We start from the raw sequence: 19,451 nt of genomic DNA, 5'->3' as shown, positions 1-19,451 counted from the left end.
GGGGAGACTATGTGGTCAGAGCACAACACAGATTATTAGCCCAAATAAAAGAATTTATGTAACTATTTACACAGTTATGAGGCGTGCACACTCACTGTAGGAGTGTATGAACCAACTGTATGAACCAACACAGCATAAACCCACAGGGGTTAAACACCATCCTCTTTGAGTAAGCACGCACTATGAAGCAACACAGCATAAATCCACAGGGGTTAAATGCCATCCTCCTTCCCTGCACACCGCCCTCTGGCTCTCTGCTCTAGCCTCTCTCTCTCTGGCTTCCCCCACGTCTCTGGCCTGTGGCCTGGACAGCCTGGTCAGCACAGGCAGCAGGAGCCTTTCCTAACCTCCTGTAGGACGAAGACGGCCTCCTCCCTGGATGGGCTGCAGTCTCTATTGATGCCACCTCGCACGTTGGGACAGTCCCTGTTTTCCCACCCTTTTCTGCCTTGGGGCAGCTGGGAACTGTAGTCCAGCAGATGAGGAAGCCCCATTCAGCCCAGTGAGTGAGACCTCTCTGGAACTACAGCTCAAAAAACCTTATGGTGGAACATTTTAAACAAACAACCACAGACAGCAGCCCAGCAGCCATCTTACAAACACAGGTAACTGCCATTTTGTTACACCTACCAACAGCCACTGAGGGAAAAGTTAAGTCCCACACAGGAGGCAAGCAGAAGTGTCTTCATCAAAGAGACAAAGCCATTTGCCAGGAATTCTGACAGGGCAGAGTGGAAGGGGGAGTGGGCAGGGAAGAGCAGCACACCTGGCCAATGGCATGCCAGTAGTCTTGACTGGCAGCCGACGGGCCAATGGCTGAGGAAGCACATGCAATCTCGCCACCCCATAGGCCAGAAGCCACCACCATTCGGCAATTATATATAAGAGAGATTCTGTTTTTCTTTATTCTCATCCATTGTCCCAGAGCCTTTGGGAAGGAGGTGTATGGGTATGACAGATGGCCTCTAGTTCTGCCCTCCAGGCATCCCAGCAAATCCCTGCCTACTGGGGATGTAGGCATGTTCTAAGCAGCAGCATCCAGTGAGAGGCTGTGGAACATCTGGAGGGGGGGAGAATTAGGTGGAGGACTTGGGGAGGCGACAGAGAAACACAGAAGAACTACTGGGAGATTAGCTAGGTAGTTAAGATTTTCCTGATGAAGGAAATAACTCATACATAGTATAGATACATAGGGCTCAGGGGCCAAAGAAATGCAGGAATTGAGCAGGTATCCTGTGCCACCTTAGGAAAATAGCAGGTTACTGACTTGTGAGGGGATTGATGGAAGTACCCCAAGAGTCAAGCTAACCCTGTTTCAATATGCTGAGATTCTTGGGTTTAGGGAGAAATTCCAAGTGAAAGCGCACATTAACTCTCTGGTGGAATCAGCCTGTCATGTCAGTTAAGCTGTGGGTGCATGAAATTGTAACTAACCTCGAGCAGAGCTTCTGCTATCCCTGGCTGTAAATAACAAATAAATTCCTTGCCTTATCCACCAAATTACCTACCACTTCTAAGGAAGAGACAGTAAATGTATTTTTTATGTTATAGAAAGAAGATGTTGGTGTGAATCACTCCAGGAGAAGGGGAGGGGAAAAGCAATAGAAATTACCTCAGATTCCTATTCTACTTCCCCCAGCTTCCTCTGTAATAGTAGCATGTAGTCCATCACAGTGATTTGTTAATATTGGCTTACTGGCCACTCGCAACAAGCCATAACTAAAATCAACTTGGTCATGGCTATTGGAAGGTGTGACAGGTCAGGGCAGGGAACTGAGAAAACAAATGGTCCTCACGTTGTTCCATCAGACATGGCTGGCCGCTGCACTCATTTAGAGGTACATTTTCTCAGAACATGTACGTTACATTTATCTAACCTGACTAATATTGTCTATAGGAGCTATACTCCCATGACTTTGCCTAATCCTTATTTACAAAATTTATATCCTTTCTTTCTGCCCTTATAACGGCTGTTGCAGCTAACAATATAAAATATACTTGATCAAATTACATGATAAAACCATTAAAATCAACCTTCTCCCAAACATATACTCTTAAAACAATTTTTAAAAGAGTTAAAAAACAGAGTTAAGGAAGGCTTTTGAATAAAGGGCCATTTCTGAAAGGGGTTGGCCTGTCCATATCATCGAAAACATAAATTGCTGGCAATTACATAATAATTTGTGTGTATTATTTGATGCAATTTCCCCCCCCCCCCCCCCGCTGATTTCCTGGATTTGATTACCTTCTTAAGAAACATCTCTCTATTTAATCTTTTCCACTCTTTTAACACTCATTAATTGTAATTTTTTAAATATATGGACATAGGAGCAGCCATGCTGGCTCAGAGTAATGGCCCGTCTAGTCTAGCATCCTGCTTCACAAAGTGGTCAGTTAGTTTCTCCAGAAGACACATATAGGCCAAAGCCTTCCTCTGTTTTTTATTCTCCTCAACACTCTGTTTAGAGGTTTTCTGCCTCTGAACATACAGCTTCCATTTAATTATCTTGTTAACATTCATGAACCTTTCACACCAAGGAACCATCCCTGGGCAGGGTGGGAGGGGGGCTCTTGGTAGTTGGTGATTCGATCCTTAGACAGGTAGACAGCTGGGTGGCAAACCCGCGTACTGACTGTATGGTGATTTGCCTGCCTGGTGCGAAGGTAGCGGACATTACGCATGTTTTAGATAGGCTGGTAGATAGTGTTGGGGAGGAGCCAGTGGTCGTGGTGCATGTCGGCACCAACGATGTGGGGAAACACAGTCGTGAGGTCCTGGAGGAGAAATTTAGGCTGCTGGACAGGAAACTTAGGTCCAGGACCTCCAAGGTAGCTTTCTCAGAAGTGCTACCTGTTCCATGCACAGGGCTGGAGAGACAGGCACAGATCAGGAGTCTCAATGCGTGGATGAGACGATGGTGTAGGGGGGAAGGTTTCAAGTTTGTTAGGCACTGGGATGCTTTTTGGAACAAGAGGGAGCTGTACAGGCGAGACTGTCTCCACTTGTCCCGAGAAGGAACCAGGCTGCTGGCACTTAAAATCAAAAAGGTGGCAGAGCAGCTTTTAAACTGAATATTGGGGGAAAGCCGACAGGAGATGAAAAGTCTCTGGTTCGGGTTGGCTCATCTCAGAGAGATGAGGGGGTACCTGTTGCTTTTCTACAGGGAGGTGGATTGAAATTGTCCACTGAGACCATGGCTAGTGACATGGACTGCCTGACAAGGTCTCGAGATAGCAAGAGGAAGGTTGCAGGCTTAACTTGTATGGGAAATTATAGCTGTTTCTATACAAATGCTAGAAGTGTCCAAGGTAAAATCGGGGAGTTGGAGTGCTTGGTGTTGGAGGGAAAAATAGACATTGTGGATATTTCAGAAACTTGGTGGGATGAGGAAAATCAGTGGGATACGGTGATTCCCGGTTATATATTATATCGGAAGGATGGGGGGGGAAGGGCTGGAGGTGGGGTGGCTCTGTATGTCAGAGTGGGTATAAAGTCCAGAAAGATTGAGAGGCTAAGAAAATTGGATTCGCTTCTGGAAATTCTATGGGTTGAAATAGGGGGGTCCAAAAGGAAACAACACTGGGAGTTTGTTATCGCCCACCAGATCAAAAGATAGAGGAGGATTATAAAATGATGAATGAAAGAAAGATAGCAGCTAGACAAGAACACTGTGTCGTAATAGGTGATTTTCACTACCCACACATTGATTCGGTCAATATGTGTTCTAGTTGAGAAAAAGAGATTGAGTTTCTAGACACTCTAAATGACTGTGCCATGGAGCAGATGGTCACGGAACCTACCAGGGGAGAGGCGATCCTTGATTTGGTCCTAAGTAACACTCAAGACCTAGTGAGAGATGTAAAAGTGATTGCACTGCTTGGGAACAGTGATCATAAAGTTGTTGAGTTCAACATTTGTATAAATAGGGAATTGGCCAAAAAGACTCACACAACCACTTTTAACTTTAAAAGGGGTAACTTCTCTGATATGACAACTTAAATTGTAGAACTTGCTGCCACAGAATATAGTGGTGTGCACTAGTTTAGTTGGCTTTACGAATGGGCTAGAAAAATTCAGGGAGGATAGGGTTAACATAAGAACATAAGAGATGCCAATGTTAGATCAGGCCAAAGGCCCATCCAGTCCAACAGTCTATGTCACACAGTGGCCAGAAATACCAGGTGCCATCAGGAGGCCCACCAGTGGGGCCAGGACATTAGAAGCCCTCCCACTGTTGACCCCCCTCCCAAGCACCAAGAAGACAGAGCATCACTTGCCCCAGAGTCCCTATCTATACCTTGTGTCTAATAGCCCCTGATGGACCTCTGCTCCATATGCCTATCTAATTCCCTTTTGAAGCTGTCCATGCTTGTAGCCGCCACCACTTCCTGTGGCAGTGAATTCCATGTGTTAATCACTCCTTGGGTGAAGAAGTACTTCCTTTTATCCATTCTAACCTGACCGCTCAGCAATTTCATTGCGTGCCCACATGTTCTTGTATTGTGAGAAAAGGAGAAAAGTACCTTCATCTCTTCCTGCTCTATCCCATGCATAATCTTGTAAACCTCTCTCATGTCACCCCTCAGTTGTCATTTCTCCAAGCTAAAGAGTCCCAAGTGCTTTAACCTTTCTTCATAGGGAAAGTGTTCCAAACCTTTTATCATTCTAGTTGCCCTTTTCTGCACTTTTCCCAATGCTATAATATCCTTTCTGAAGTGATCAGAACTGCTCACAGTATTCCAAATGAGGTTGCAAAATCAATTTATACAGGGGCATTATGGTACTGACCTGCAGACCGGAAGGTCTGTAGTTTGGCAGTTTGAGACCCTAGTGCTGCATGACGGAGTGAGCTCCTGTCTCTGGCCCCAGGTCCTGCCAACCTAGCTGTTTGAAAGCAAGAAGTTGTAAGTAGATAAATAGGTACCACTTAGGTGGTAAGATAACAGTGTTCTGTGCACCTCAGTTAGTGAGACAAGATCTTCCCTTACAGAACCCATGCTGAGTCTACCTCAATAGTTTTTGTTCATCAACGTGCCTACTAATTCTCTCCTTAATAACCGTTTTGACCAATTTACCCAGACTGATTGGCCTGTAATTTCCCAGATCTCCTCTGGAACCCTTTTTAAAGATGAGAGTGACATTAGCTACCTTCCAGTCCTCAGGAATGGAGGCAGATTTTAATGAAAGATTACATATTTTTGTCAGGAGATCCACAAGTTCACATTTGAGTTCTTTCAGAACTCTTGGACGTATGCCATCCAGGCCTGGTGATTGATCAGTTTTTAAGTTGTCTGCCATAGGATCTCCTCTCTTGTCACCTCAGTCTGACTCAGGAGCCAGCTAAGCAAGGAGAAAAAGCCTGCACCGTGCAGCAGGGGTTTCTCAGCAGGAAACCAGAGTTCTAACCAGCTGAGATCTGAACCAGGGATCTGAGTAACAATTTGCTATGGCATGGAGTTCTTTCTTTTGTAAGCATAAAATCCCCAGTGTAGGTGGGATTTGGGCCATCCTCGTTTTGGATTAGGCCAAGATAAAAAGTTTGACTCTCACTGGCTGGTTTAAAGTTAACTTCTGTCAGATATTGGTGGGGGAAATACCTTGATTAGGCTATTGTGAGCCAAATCTGCATGGGCCCCAAAAGCCTGGGTGAGGCAACATGATTAACATACTTTAATTAGGTTGAAGTGAGCCAGATCTGCAAAGACACAGATTTTGGGTGAGTCAAGATAGCTCTCGAAACAGGATGGAGTGTAAATTAATTATTTTAGTGCCCTTCTTGACTGAGTAAAAAAAAGGAAAAAGTGGAACTTGGTATTGGTTAATGTAATAGCAACTTTTTGGGGCTAGGCAGGCACTTCTGGTATATGCCAGGATATTCTGGCGTTGAAAAGTCTTTTGTTCCTGAGAATGAAGTGAAGTCTTATTGTTATTGAGAACCCTGAGCTGGGGGAGATTGCCCTTAATCAGTTTGTGATGCCAGCACACCCTTCCTCTCATATCCCTGGGAATTTCCAATGTCACCGTTCTGAGCGTGCTCTCCGGGAGGGCAGGATAGAAATGTAATGTAATGTAATAAATAAATAAATAATAACAGAAGCCAGGTGCCTTTATGAGACTCTCTAAGTTTCAGATCCCCATGGCACTTAGGCTATAAAAGGGTGTGCCTATTGAAACAGCAAAGTACAAAATTGATAAAGTACAAAGTACAAAATTGAGGGTGGGATATAAATCTCTAAATAAATAAATAAATAAATAAATAAAATAAGATTGGGACTCCACTAACCAATGGGGTCTCCGCTGGAGGAGGCAGTGGTGTCCTTCCATCACCATGAGAGGAATAAAAAGTCCAATTTCTTCTGAAGAGAACATGTATGTTTCCTGGCATTCTGTTGTTATTAGCAGCATCTTGATCTCCTCTCACTTGCCTGCAAAGCAGCCAGCAGTCTGAAATTGGATCAATTAGTATATGCTATCTGATTTGTTTGAAATGTGTTATTCATGTTTTAATTGTTTTATCTTGATATGTTTCATGAATGTTGTACATTGCCCAGAGCCCTGAATTAGCAGGGATTGGGTGATAAACAACTTTAATAAATAAATAAATATTAATTTGCATGTCAGCAGGTCACAGATGGGTAATGCATAGCAGTAGCGTCAGCAGGAAATAGCACGTCATACCTGCAGGTGGAGAAAGGGATGAAGGGAGAGCAACTTCTTAAGAATTGTTATGAATACCACCTAGACTACTTTTGCCCCCTCCGCCATAAGAAAGGAGAATACCACTGTAATACTGTCACCCATATGTAGGCACCATTGCCTTTTAGACAGCAGCATTCTTTACATCAGACCTCCTATTTCTCTCTCTCTATTTACATTATTACAACTCTGACATTAACTGGCAAACCTTTGTTGAATTCATGTAATGGAGAGAAAAACTTTATGAGACTTTTTCACTGACACCAAAAGTGAAAGTGGGTATAACCTGTTAGAAAATAATCAAAGTGGTACCTCCATCTTCTTTTTCGAGACCTTGAGTGAGACGTTACCAGTAAGAAATTCAAGGTACCATACTTTCACCCTGTCCAACATAGAACTATTCATATTTGCCTCTGGATATTTCTGCAGCACTCAGGGAAACACCACTAACTTTAGAAGAGGGTAATAGCACTGAGAACCAATAAATAGAGGAAATGATTGCTACTCTGTACGATGCAAAGAGGAAGCATATATCTATGTTTGGGGGCTTCTTAATAAAGGACAGAACCAGAACAATCTGGATATTTCCAGATGGAAACCTACTCAACAAATAAAGTCTTGACTGTTGTTTGACACAGCCCAGATTTTAGTCCACATTGAATTCCTATTTCTGCATCTTAAGCAGACAACTGTCATGTAAAATTGCCAAAAAAAAACCTTTTTGCTGTACTGGGGTGTGATGTGAAGGCAGATGACCTAGCATCCTTGGGATGGGCCAGTGCCTGGATGTGAAATTTCTTAGAATCCTATGCACATTGCCTTGAGTTCTAAATAGGGATTGGCATGAACTGGGAAAATGCAGTTCTTATCGGTTTGTGACTTGTGGCATGCCCAATTAGTGAACCATGAAGCGTCATGAACTTTTGGTGCCAAATGAGCTGGTTTGGTTTGTGAGGTTTGTGATGCAATAGAAAGCCCTCCTGGTGTGCTAGAGACACAAAACTCACAGAGTATCTCCAGATGACTCTCTTTCTATCTGCCCTCCAAGTTTGGTGAGGATTTGATTTATGGGGTCTGAGTAATGCTCCCCTACAAGAAGATGCCCCCAGGAAAGGGCTTTCTGGGGAGATGATAGGTGCAGGTTCAGGAGTCTATAGAACAGACTCTGTGCAAGCGAGGGACATCAAACTCACAGGTGACCTCCCCCTGATGCTCCTCTACATGCCCTCCAAGGTATGTGCAGATTAGATTTAGGGGTTCTGAGTTATGTCCAGCAAAGAAGATGCCCCCAGGAAAGTGCTTCTGGGGGGAAATGTCAAGCACAGGTTCAAAACTATAGAAGAAGAAGAAGAGATTGGATTTATACCCCACCCTTCACTTGGAGTCTCAGAGTGGCTTACAAACTCCTTTCCCTTCCCCTCCCCACAACAGACACCCTGTGAGGTGGGTGGGGCTGAGAGAACTCTGACATAAACTGCTCTTTTTCAAGAACAGCTGTGCCAGAGCTTGTGACTGACCCAAGGTCACATCAGCAGGTGCAAGTGGAGGAGTGGGGAATCAAACCCGGTTCTCCCAGATTAGAGTCCGCACACTTAACCACTACACCAAACTGGCTCTATATAGAATGGACCCCCTGCAAACTATAGACACCAAGTGCACAGGGAACTCACTCCTCTACAATTTCTCCATGTTGGAAGTATATTATGTTTCTGCGGTCCCACTTACGGTCCGCCCAAAAAAAAGCTCTCCTCAGTGCTCTCTCTGGAAAAGACAGCTGCAGGGACACTGACAGTGCCGTCCAGAAGGGCTATGTGGAGGGCCCAGGAAGCAGTCATTTGCCTCATCAGCAATATGATTGCTGTGAATGGCCAACCCTTCTCCCTCATGGAGAACATAGCCTTTTGCTGGATGCTGCAAAATCTGGCTCCCTGGTACTCCATCTTCCTCGTGGAGGACCATGAGCCGACAAGTCTTGCCTGTTTTACTTATTTTGAACATATGTATTCTGCATTTTCAGCTGGTGTTGGTTTTTGAGCAGCCACTATCATAGAAGAATGAAGATTTCATAAGACTGTGGATATGGTAGCCTGAGAAAGCCATGCAAAACATTGTAGAAATCATCTTTATATGTGTCAAAGTTAAACACAGGCATGCTTTCAAAAATGATTTTTCCTTTTAAAACTGTGTTTTATTCTCCTTCTTTAGGAATGGCAGAATTCCATTCAGAAGAATGCAGGACTTGCTTTTATTGAGCTCATCAATGAAGGAAGGTAATTAATTTTAAAGATTTTGGACAGGTAGTCATTTGGTATCTAATTCTGTTGGGTGATGATACTTTTGCCATCTGCTCTGGGGGAACACTTGAGGAAAAAGTGTTTCAGCTGAACAGTTTTAGAACAGAGATATTTTGAGAAATATTTGTTACTACATAAAATGTTGATCTTAACATTTACCTGAAATCACCTATGCAGATTTGAGTTTTTTTCTGAAATTGAACTACCATTTTACTTAAGCAGTGAGGGGTTTTTTTGCAGATAGAATTTAAGAAACCCAATCTGCAGATCCATCTGTCACTCCATCTGCTTTCAAAAACTGTGTTCATAATGTAATAAAGTATATTTATACTGTTAATGAAGGAGCATTGTTTTTGCCATAATTCTTTTGGCTAATTTGAAATATTTTAACATAACATTAACTCTGTGTACTCTTACTTTTTGTGAAAAATAGTTCAGACTTGGGTGCTATTGAGTTCCCTTATTTTTGCCTTTTAATTCAGTAGAATGTAGATATGCAATTAATAATAATAATTTTATTGGTGATGCTTGTGACATCTATTGCTTTTTGCATACTCTTTTGGGGATACTTAAAAATTGCTGATCCAATAGTATGCTGTGTAAGTAATAGACACGCATTAATAATAAACATGTATTATTTCTCTTCATATGTTGGAAGTATCAAGTTGCCTGACAGTTGCTCCCAGGCCTGGCTCCAATGAGGCGTCTCTCAAAGGCCAAAATTGCCCTTTACTGACAGAAACAAAGCCTGGAATGCTGGCAGAACTGTTGTGGTTGCCTAGCAGTAGACACTGAGGGCATCTGTTTCTTAAACCCCTTTATCATTCGGAGATTTTTAAAACCCCAGTGTATTTTCTTTTAAGGTTTCAGGGGTTTCTACAAATCTGGGATATTTTTCAGGTCTGCAGAAAGATCTGTCTTGTCCATTCCAGTCTCCACATTTATGTATCCTCAGATTTGGCCTTGTTGGCCAAATTAAATATACTGATAAGCCCCGGCTTATCAGAAATTTGCATGAAAATTGCCTCACTGGTCCCTGCTTTGTCCTCTGTCTTCTGATACGTCCCAGCCACATTTCTCTACCCTTTCCTCTCACTGCCACCTCCTCCTTTCATCTTTTCCCATCTGCACTGTACTCCACCCCCTTACCCTCAACACTGGTCTCTTCCTCCCCCTTGCCCTCCGACTACACCCTCTTTGCTCAGTCTGATCTGATCTCTTCCCACTGCCATCCCTTCTTCCTTGCAGCTCTTCCCACCACCCCTTCCTCCTTTTTGCTGCTCTGCTCATCCCCTTCCTTCCTTTCCCACCAGGTCACCTGCCAAGCAGCTTTCCTGCCCCCCTGGCTATTTTGCCCCTTCAACAGCAGCAGTGCTAGTTCTCTGCCCAGCCATTTTCTTTAACAATGGTGGTGGCTCGCCTGGCTGCTTTGCCACCTCAACAGCAGTGAAGGCTTCATTGCCTCAGTTGCGGTGGTGGCAGATCTCCTGCCCAGCCACTTTGCCATCTCAACCGTGGCAGCAGTGACTTCCCTTCCTCAGCAATGGTGGCAGTGACTCCTCCACCTGGTTGCTCACCCAGTGTATTGGAACTTTGTCTTGCTTGCACAGACAATGCTCTTGTTTGAGGAGGATTTAAACCCCCTTCCAGGTTATAAAATTTTAAGATTTTTCTGCAACCCTGGAGGGCCCCCCACGTTTCCTGTTTCTGTCTATATGGCCCCGATCCATGGATTTAAGTATTCACAGGTGGGGCTACAGTTGACTGCTAGAATATAAGACATAATTGTGCGTAGTTTTCTTGATAATACGAGACTGAAACTTCCTGTGTCCTGGAAACATGTTCATGTTCATGGGAGCGGTGGCGCAGGCAGTACAACGCCTGCAAGTAACATCAATAGCGAACAGCCATAATGGCTGTTCGAATCCCCACCGCGGCCGGAGTGAGCTCCCGGCCCCTGTCCCAGCTCCCGCCAACCCAGCGGCTCGAAAGTAATACAAGTAGAGAAATGGGTACCTGCCATAGTTGGCAGGGGGCACCCTCCTCCTGGTTCCGTGCCAGGAGTGTTGGCGGCGGTGGTGGTGAGAAAGGCGGCGGTGAAAGAACAATGGCGGCAGAACAGGGCAATCCAGACGACGACCAGATCGGATGGAGGCGGAGTCGGGGCGACGCAACTGCGAAACAACGCAGCACGGCAGGAGCCCAAAGGAGACGTAGTCGGAAGCTGCAGTCCGAAGCAGTGTGTGCCGGAGGAAGAAGCCAGCAGAGCCTGCCGAGTTGGTCGCCAGCCTCCCGGACGCCAGGAACAACGCCCGAAGCCTGCCGATGAGGAGGTAATATGCCGCAGGGTGCTGCTAGGTAATCCCCTCCCCGTGAATCTGTGGCCCTAGCTAGGCAAACAAACTACAAAAGTAGTACAGTGTAAACTGCTCTGAGACCCATTAGGGGTCATGGGCGGTATAGAAATTGGGAATGTAATGTAATGTAATGTTTACCATTGTTAACTTCAGGTAGAGTATATGTGGAAGGAGAATCTGTATTTTTAGTTTTTTGGAGGGTGTAAATTTACATAATTTTCTTTTTTTGTTAGTTTCCTGGCAGCAATTCAATGGGGGGGGGAGGAGAGGCCAGATTGTACCAAATGTAACCTGCCCTAATAACCTGCTTATGTTGAAGCAGCTGAGAACTGATGTGAATTTAATATGATATCTGTGGCAGTGGTCAACAACTATACTGAAGTTCACATATTGCTAGGAATATTTGGACATAACTGAATATACAACAGTAGAAAAGGGCAAGCATCTAGTAGCACCTTAAAGACTAACAAAATTTGTGGCAGGGTATGAGCTATCATGAGTCACTACTCACTAATTCAGATACAGCTAAAATGTGAGTCCATCTGTCCTTATATCTTGGAGAGAGGAGTGATTTCAGATGCCAAATGACAATAGCAGGCAAATGACAGTAACAGGTGAATAACACTAGCAGGCATGATTGAATTAGGTGTGATATGCAGAGAGGTAGTAGGCGCAGAGAAATCAGCATTGGTAGTGACACTTGCTATTGTCATTTGCCTGCTGTTGTCATTTGGCAACTGAAATCACTCCACTCTCCGAGATTTAAGAACAGACGTATTCACATTCTAGCTGTATCTGAAGAAGTGAGCAGTGACTCATGAAACTAATACCTTCCACAAACTTTGTTAGTCTTTAAGGTGATACTGGACTCTTGCTCTCATCTACTGCTACAGACAGACTAACACAGCTACCCATCTTGAATATACAACAGCTAAGCAAGCAAACCATACAAAAAGGACTCTCCCACTTACATCTCAGAAAGTCACCAGGGCTTTTGACATTTTTAGCAGACTGTGGTGTAATCTGCTTTTGCCTCAGGGTTGTGGGGGTTTTGTTGTTTTTTAAAAAAACACAGGTATCTTGGTATTAGGGGTGTGCAGCAATAGCCAAACCAAAAAAATACCCGAAAAATACCTTGTTGGTATTTTTTGGGTATGACCTAAGCAGAATACAGATCATCAAAGATCTGTATTCTGCTACTGGTATAGCAGGACCCAAAAAAGCCAATATTATCCTGCTTTTTTTCGAGTTTTGCTATACCGCATTTTGCTATACCGCATACAGGGGCTCATTTAAACCTAACAGGCTGAGCTGCAAGTCAGCTGTTGGGTATAAATTCCTTTCTGTCTCTCCCAGAGATTGGGGAGGGAAAGAAAGGCATTTTAAACATGCCTGGGCTCCCTGCCCGATCTTCTCCAGGTGCCCCGCAGCTGCAGGGCACCTGGAGAAGATCAGGCAGGGGAACCCAGGCATGTTTAAAATGCCTGCCTTTTGCTTCCCCAGCCAGCCTGCCATGACGGGTTGGCTGGGGAAGGGAAGGACAGGCATGCAGACATGCCTCCTTCCTTCCTTCCTTCCTTCCTTCCTTCCTTCCTTCCATCCTTCCTTCCTTCCTTCCTGAGGCTCTCCTCTTTTGTGGAGAAACTTGGGGAAGTGGGGGGCATGTTTAAGTGCCTTTCTTTCCCTTCCCCAGACTGGGGAGGGAAAGAAAGACATTTTAAACATGCCTGGGTTCCCTGTCTGCTAGAGAAAGGAAGGCAGAGAGCCAAGGTTTTTTCTTGTCAATTTCAGTCACAGCTGACTGGCAGGTAGTGAAATTGACAAGGAAATCTGTAGGGACTTCCAGAGGGAAACATGCCTCCTTTCCCTCTGGTGGTGTATATCAGACCCGAATATATTCGGGAATACCAAATATTTCCCCAATTCGAATACTTTACTGGTATTGAGCTGGGGAAATTCAGCATTTGCCAATATTTTTCAGGTCTAATACTGACTTTTTTTTTGTACACCCCTAGTTGGTATGCATCATGCTGTACTGTAAGCACTGGACACACCACAGTTTTGTGATCTTCATTATGAATGCTTTTAGTGCACTGTCTACCAGTCCAAAGTATTGCTTCCTTTGCTGCTGTGAACGTAGAACAAATGAACACGAACCAATGAACTCAAAATCACTGTAATCATACGTTACTATTATATGTATATATTGGTTAAAACGTGTATCAGAGCATGCGCTTAATGTTCCAGCTTTTATTTCCTCAGTTTTTGATTTTGTCCTTCTGGTTGGCAAAGAGGAAATAGTTATAAATATTTATTCTACTTAATAGCTAAGTTTTGAATGCAGCTCATCAATCATAGCTGGAGAATGCAATTGTGCTGTTGTCAACAATTAACAGGACATAAACAGTTGATGAATGTGCAGTAGAATTAAAGTGCTCCCTTGAACAGCCTGAAATTATAAACTGGATCATTTAAAGGAATCTAACAAAGGAGCTTTATAATTAAAACAAAGCAAGGTTAATGGAATGTAAAATTGCATATAATTACCATGCAATTATGATTGGATTTTAAAATGTGAATTGAAGAGCAATGCAGTAGAATTTGTGAATTGGATTTGCACAATTCATTGTTGGATTTCTGTTGTTTCAATGGTGGCAAGAATTGAAAACTGAATATACAACAGATTGAAGAATTTGGCAGTTTGCTTTTCAAAATGATTCATTTCCCCTTTTATATGAATTCATGTAATATGCTTCCCAAAAACCTCTTTATGTGTGCCTAAACATTTGGAGATATCCAGTGGATTTTTTAGTTTTTCTTTTAATAGCATGTTCCCATGTTACATATCATCTCCACTTGATTTCTGTAATTGTTGGAAAACTGTTGACACTGTGAACTGTTGGTTTATAATATTGTATGTCTTATAAATGTATTTCCATTTGCACACTTGATGTGTTTACTATTGTAATACATATTTTTTGCATATGATAGCGACTTTCCCGTTTTGTGTTTTTTGATTTATATCTACTGGGAAGTTTCTGCTGTGTTGTTCTGTAACAGCTTGTCATACTATAGTGTGTGTGTGTGTAAAAACAAAGAATTCCTTAGGACTGCAAAAATAGTTGCCTTTCTTTTTGGATTCAGGCCTATGTAATGCAGCATTGACTTCAAATTCAATTGCATTTCTGAATTCAAACAGTAGTAACCAGGCAGACCATGATGTAGGCATAAGATTAGTGCCAGGATCCAAATTGCAGTTTATGTGCTTAAGTTCCAATGGGTTGTTGCCCATGCAAATAAATACAATCACTTGCCACAGCTTCTGTGACAGTATATCCCAAAATTTGACCTTACAATGGCAGTGCTGTGGTTTTAGATAGGTGTTGCAGGCAAATATGTTAATAGAAGTCTTTGAGAAAGGTCTGTGTTTTACAAAATATTAAAAGTCACGCTAAGTGACTGATATATTAGTTATATTTTGTGGTGTATTTAACCCAAGCCACAGCAGTTTGTTGTCTAGGGGTGGTTCTTAGCTGCCAAAAACCTTTCTGTTAGAAAATTCCAGTTTTCTATCCTGATTTGCTGTCAGAGGTAAATTGCGTGCTCCATTTAGTTCTCCCCTCACTGTACCTCTTTTTTCATATAATGCAAGTCTTTTTATTTTCATTGCTAGTATTCCCAGTTCATTTGTTCTTTTTATGCCCTTTCTATTCCATAAAAATGATATTGTCAGACAAGTAATATTGAAAAATGCATCCCTTTTTACAGGAAAAATTTGACAGGATAAAAATGGCATCATAATAAAGATACATGAATTTGATTCACACAGAAAGTAAAATTAAAACTGGAGTTTTCACGTCAAACCAGCAGGGATGAGAACTTTGATATCACCTCTGCTTACATTTACATATGTAAGAAAGTTCTGATGACTGTTTTGTCTGAAACAGATGGGGGGCCCGCAATTTGTGGCTGGAAGCAGTGCATGAGGAAGGGTTGCTTAACCTTTTCCCTACTGGCTAATTTTATTCTTCAAGTCAGCCCTCCAGCTCCCCCCCACTTTTTACCTCAGATTTCAACATGCTCAAACATTAGAGGAAAGAGCTTGGGAGGATGATTTGGAACACATGAGTAGCTGTTGGGCCTTGGCTCCTCCTACTTCTTGTGTTGCTTGAGATGGGGCCCCTCTGAAACTGTTTTCCTTCAGAACAGAAACAGCTGTCAGGCTTTGTGTTTCTGTGTAGCATGTACTTTGTCCTTCGGAATTCTCCTTCAATGTGATCTTTAAAAAGAAAATAAGTAGGTGACAATAGAAGGCAAAGTGGAATGGCTACATAAGTGAGACACCTGTTTGTTTGAGGAAGGAATGTTTTAGGAACATCCAAGAAGTGTTACACAATTTGATAGTTGCATCCCTGAATCCTTTGCAACATTGAAAGGCCTCATGGAGCACATGTAGTGCAGCTGCTTGAATCACAATATACCTGGGCCAGCTCATACTAAAGGGCAGGTAAATGAACAGTAAACATTTACAGCTTTTGTAGCTGGCAGCTGCAACCAACATCAGTACAAGAGGACACATTATAAAATAAAGACTGAAGCTTCTAGGAGAGAACCTGACTCTTCCCTTGGCTGAGAAAATTTTCCAGTGATGTTTGTTATTGAAGCAAAAATACAAAGGCAGGATTTTCAAAGCACTCATCACTGCCTTAAATCTGCTTTTGTTAAAGGCTGTGATAACACATTGATGGTTTTCAGCTGGATCAGCCTTTTAAGCTCATTTTAAGTATTAGATTTCATCCAAAGAGCCTAGAGGTTTGGGTTGCTGTTGTGATTTTTTCCAAGAGGGACTGAAGTGGTGGAGAAGAGGTGATATCAATACTGATTTTAACATACTTTTTAAAGTTAGTGTGATTCAAATTGTCTTTAAGTAATGATAAATAACAACCTATTATTATTTTTAAAAATGTAACATTCTGGATAGGATCCAATATATGCCTGAAAGTATAAGCACAAGAAAAAGACTATGATAGCCACTTTTGCTTGTGCAAGATCTATGCAACCAATTTCTAGGCACTTTAAATATATAGGGAGGGAAGCCCTAGGTGTTGCAGAAGATCTTACACAAGCAGAACTGCACTACGTTAAGTTATGTTTCTTCGTGTGCATTGCTGGATCCAAGCCAGTGTGTCTGCTTTCTCAGGACAAGCAGATGCCAAATAAAACTATTGCTTATAAACAACTGCTGTTTAATCGTGGGATCTGATACTACAGTGAACTGAATATACAATTTCTGTTAGTAAATTTTGTCTGGTCTTGCAGAATAATTTTATACTGAACTTGTTATTTTTCTGTTGAGGGTAAGAAATGTAGTTCATGATCAATTCAGTATATGAGAGTTTTTTCCATAGAATATATCAATACTGAATTCAGTTTACATTTTTATCTGCAGATTATTGTGTCATGCAATGAAAGACCACATAGTACGTGTTGCAAATGAAGCAGAGTTTATTTTGAACAGGCAGAGAGCTGAAGATGTACATAAACATGCAGAATTTGAGGTAAGCCTGGAAGTTGATTAATCCCTGCTTTTCTGTTTTCACTCACCTACCACCTACTCTGTAATGCCATAAAACATATATATATATATATTTAAGCGAAATTAGATTGGGGGTATTTCAAAAGCAATATTTTAAAATGTTGATCAATGCCAATGCTTCATGTGGAATGTGGGGTTTCAAGCAGACTTATCTTTTAAAAACTTCTGCATATTTATTTCACTTATTTAGATTTTATAAGAGCACAATTGGAATTTGTTCAAAAGCATCAGCTCTGTTATATGAGCCTGATGGTGTTTTTTTAATGGTTTATACTATGTATAAGTGATAACATTGCTTGAATGTTTCAACTAAGAGCTTGTTACTACCTCTCACAGCAATGGAAATAATATGTGTTTCTACTCAAGAAGCCTGTTTGGGCATTACATTCCAGAGATAATTGTCAGCCTGATAGGAGTGTGGATGTCTGGGCATTCCTGTTTATTACAAGGGGAAAAAGAGCTGAAATTATAGAATCATAGAATCACAAAGTTGGAAGGGGCCATACAGGCTATCTAGTCCAACCCCCTGCTCAATGCAGGATCAACCTAGAGCATCCCTGACAAGTGTTTGTCCAGCCACTGCTTAAAGATTGCCAGTGAGGGAGAGCTCACCACCTCCGTAGGCAGCTGATTTCACTGTTGCACAACTTCAAATACTTAAAGAGAGCAATCATGTCCCTCCTGAACCTCCTCTTCTCCAGACTAAACATTCCCAAGTCCCTCAGCCTTTCCTCATAGGGCTTGGTCTCCAGGCCCTCGATCATCCTTGTTGCTCTTCTGTGCATGCGCTCCATTCTGTCTGCATCCTTTTTGGTGAGGTATCCAGTATCTGGACAATACTATGGTTATATGGATATGGCCATCTAATTTTAAACCAGGGGGAGACTGGATAATTCCAAAGATGCCCATAAAGTTAAAATTGGTATAATCCAGTTACTTTCTCCCACTGCAGGAGTCAAGAAGAATGTGCAGAGGCTTGAAACTCATTGGGCTGAGAATTGTCTCTTGTACATAACTCCTGAACAGTCTGATTAATAGTTCTAGTTAAAATAACTTCACTTTATTAAGGACGTCATAATGTACACAGTGCCATAAAATACAATAAAATCATGCTGTGCTGAATTTTAAGATGTTCCAAACACGGTAAGGAAAGCAATCCCAAATGCTTTCATTTACTTAAAATTATTTGGCAGAGAATTTGACACTTTAATGATGGTCTGGGCCTGGCTGGGGTGATGGCACGCGTGCCCACAGAGAGGGCTCTGAGTGCCACCTCTGGCACCCGTGCCATAGGTTCGCCACCACTGCCCTAGAGGAAATGGTAGCTTCTGAGGGAAGACTCTGTGATGTCACATCCCTATTGAGACCCTCCCCTCTCCAAACTGTGCCCTCCCCAGGCACCACCCTCAAATGTTCAGGAATTTCCCATACTGGAATTGGCAACCCTACCAATACTTAAAAAAAAACAATTTAAAAAACATAAAAGAAAAGCAACCAGGAGTGTTTAAAAAAGGATGTATGAAGTAAAGTACTTAAATATTAGGAAATGATCGGAGATTTGTCAGGCTGGTTTTAAATATGTATGTTTAGGCTGGATATAAAAACTCTAGGTAGTTGTGTACTACGAGTTCATCTTCAAATTTCCTTAGCAGCAGTCCACCATGCTGCACAGCATCCTGTCTTTAAAAACTGAGCAGTTTGTGATATGGGATAATGGTCTGCTGTTTGAGGAGGGAAATTATGATCTCATGGACACAGGCTGCATATTTCTATTCATTGCTAACTATGAGAGGATGCAACTTACATTTTTATTGTATGGAATAATATAGCCAGGTCTTCCTTGATTCCAGATATATAATTCTGATGTCAACATTTCAGTCTTTCCTTCTTTGAAAATACTGCTTGGGTAGCATAATTCTTTTTTAAAATGGAAAGATACTGTTATTTTAACTGGCTTAGACAAATTGGATGACATTCTTGAAGGAGCCAGTAGCAATTTATTAATATACTAGGAATAAGGCCCGTTGTGGGGGGGAAATACAATGAGCTCTAAAAAGAGGGTGGGGTCAATGATTTTGTATCTTGCAGGAAGAGTAAACACAGAGTAGTGTTTTGCAGTGTAAAGAACTAATGTGGGAGTAAAGAACAACATACCTTATGGTAGTAGACAGTAATTGTTGTCTGTGGTCCTGGACACATTTGACAGTTTCGGAGTGTGGTGTCTGTGGCAGTGTACCTGTCTGAGGTCCCACCCCTCATCAAACCCACCCTATCCAGGCTCCACACCTGAAACCTCCAGCAATTTCTGTATCTAAAGTTGGCGATTTTATCTCCTCCCTTCTCACCAGTCTCTTCCTAGGCAAAGTTTTCTTTCTCGTTAGTGGGGAGCAAAGCAGCTTACTTCATTCTCCTCTTCAGCTTTGTGATCTGTACAGCAGCCCTGCAAGGTAGATTAGGCAGAAAGTCTGTGGCTGGTCTGAAATCACCCAGGCAGCTTCCATAGGGAG

General features: G+C 42.4%; 1 protein-coding gene across 1 annotated transcript in view; it reads left to right on the top strand.

The window, feature by feature from the left end:
• Nucleotides 1-19,451, top strand: part of LOC107126110 (neurobeachin-like) — a 600,691-nt gene that overhangs the window by 259,920 nt on the left and 321,320 nt on the right. The window contains 2 exon segments of the mRNA XM_015429619.1: nt 8,903-8,967; nt 16,798-16,906. Of these exon segments, the coding sequence (XP_015285105.1) occupies nt 8,903-8,967; nt 16,798-16,906 (174 nt within the window).

This window comes from Gekko japonicus, unplaced genomic scaffold (assembly GCF_001447785.1).
Source record: "Gekko japonicus isolate JY-2015 unplaced genomic scaffold, Gekko_japonicus_V1.1 scaffold429, whole genome shotgun sequence".
Classification (NCBI taxonomy): Eukaryota; Metazoa; Chordata; class Lepidosauria; order Squamata; family Gekkonidae; genus Gekko; species Gekko japonicus.
The sequence above is the reverse complement of the archived record's forward strand: the minus strand, read 5'-3'. Positions and strand labels throughout refer to the sequence as shown.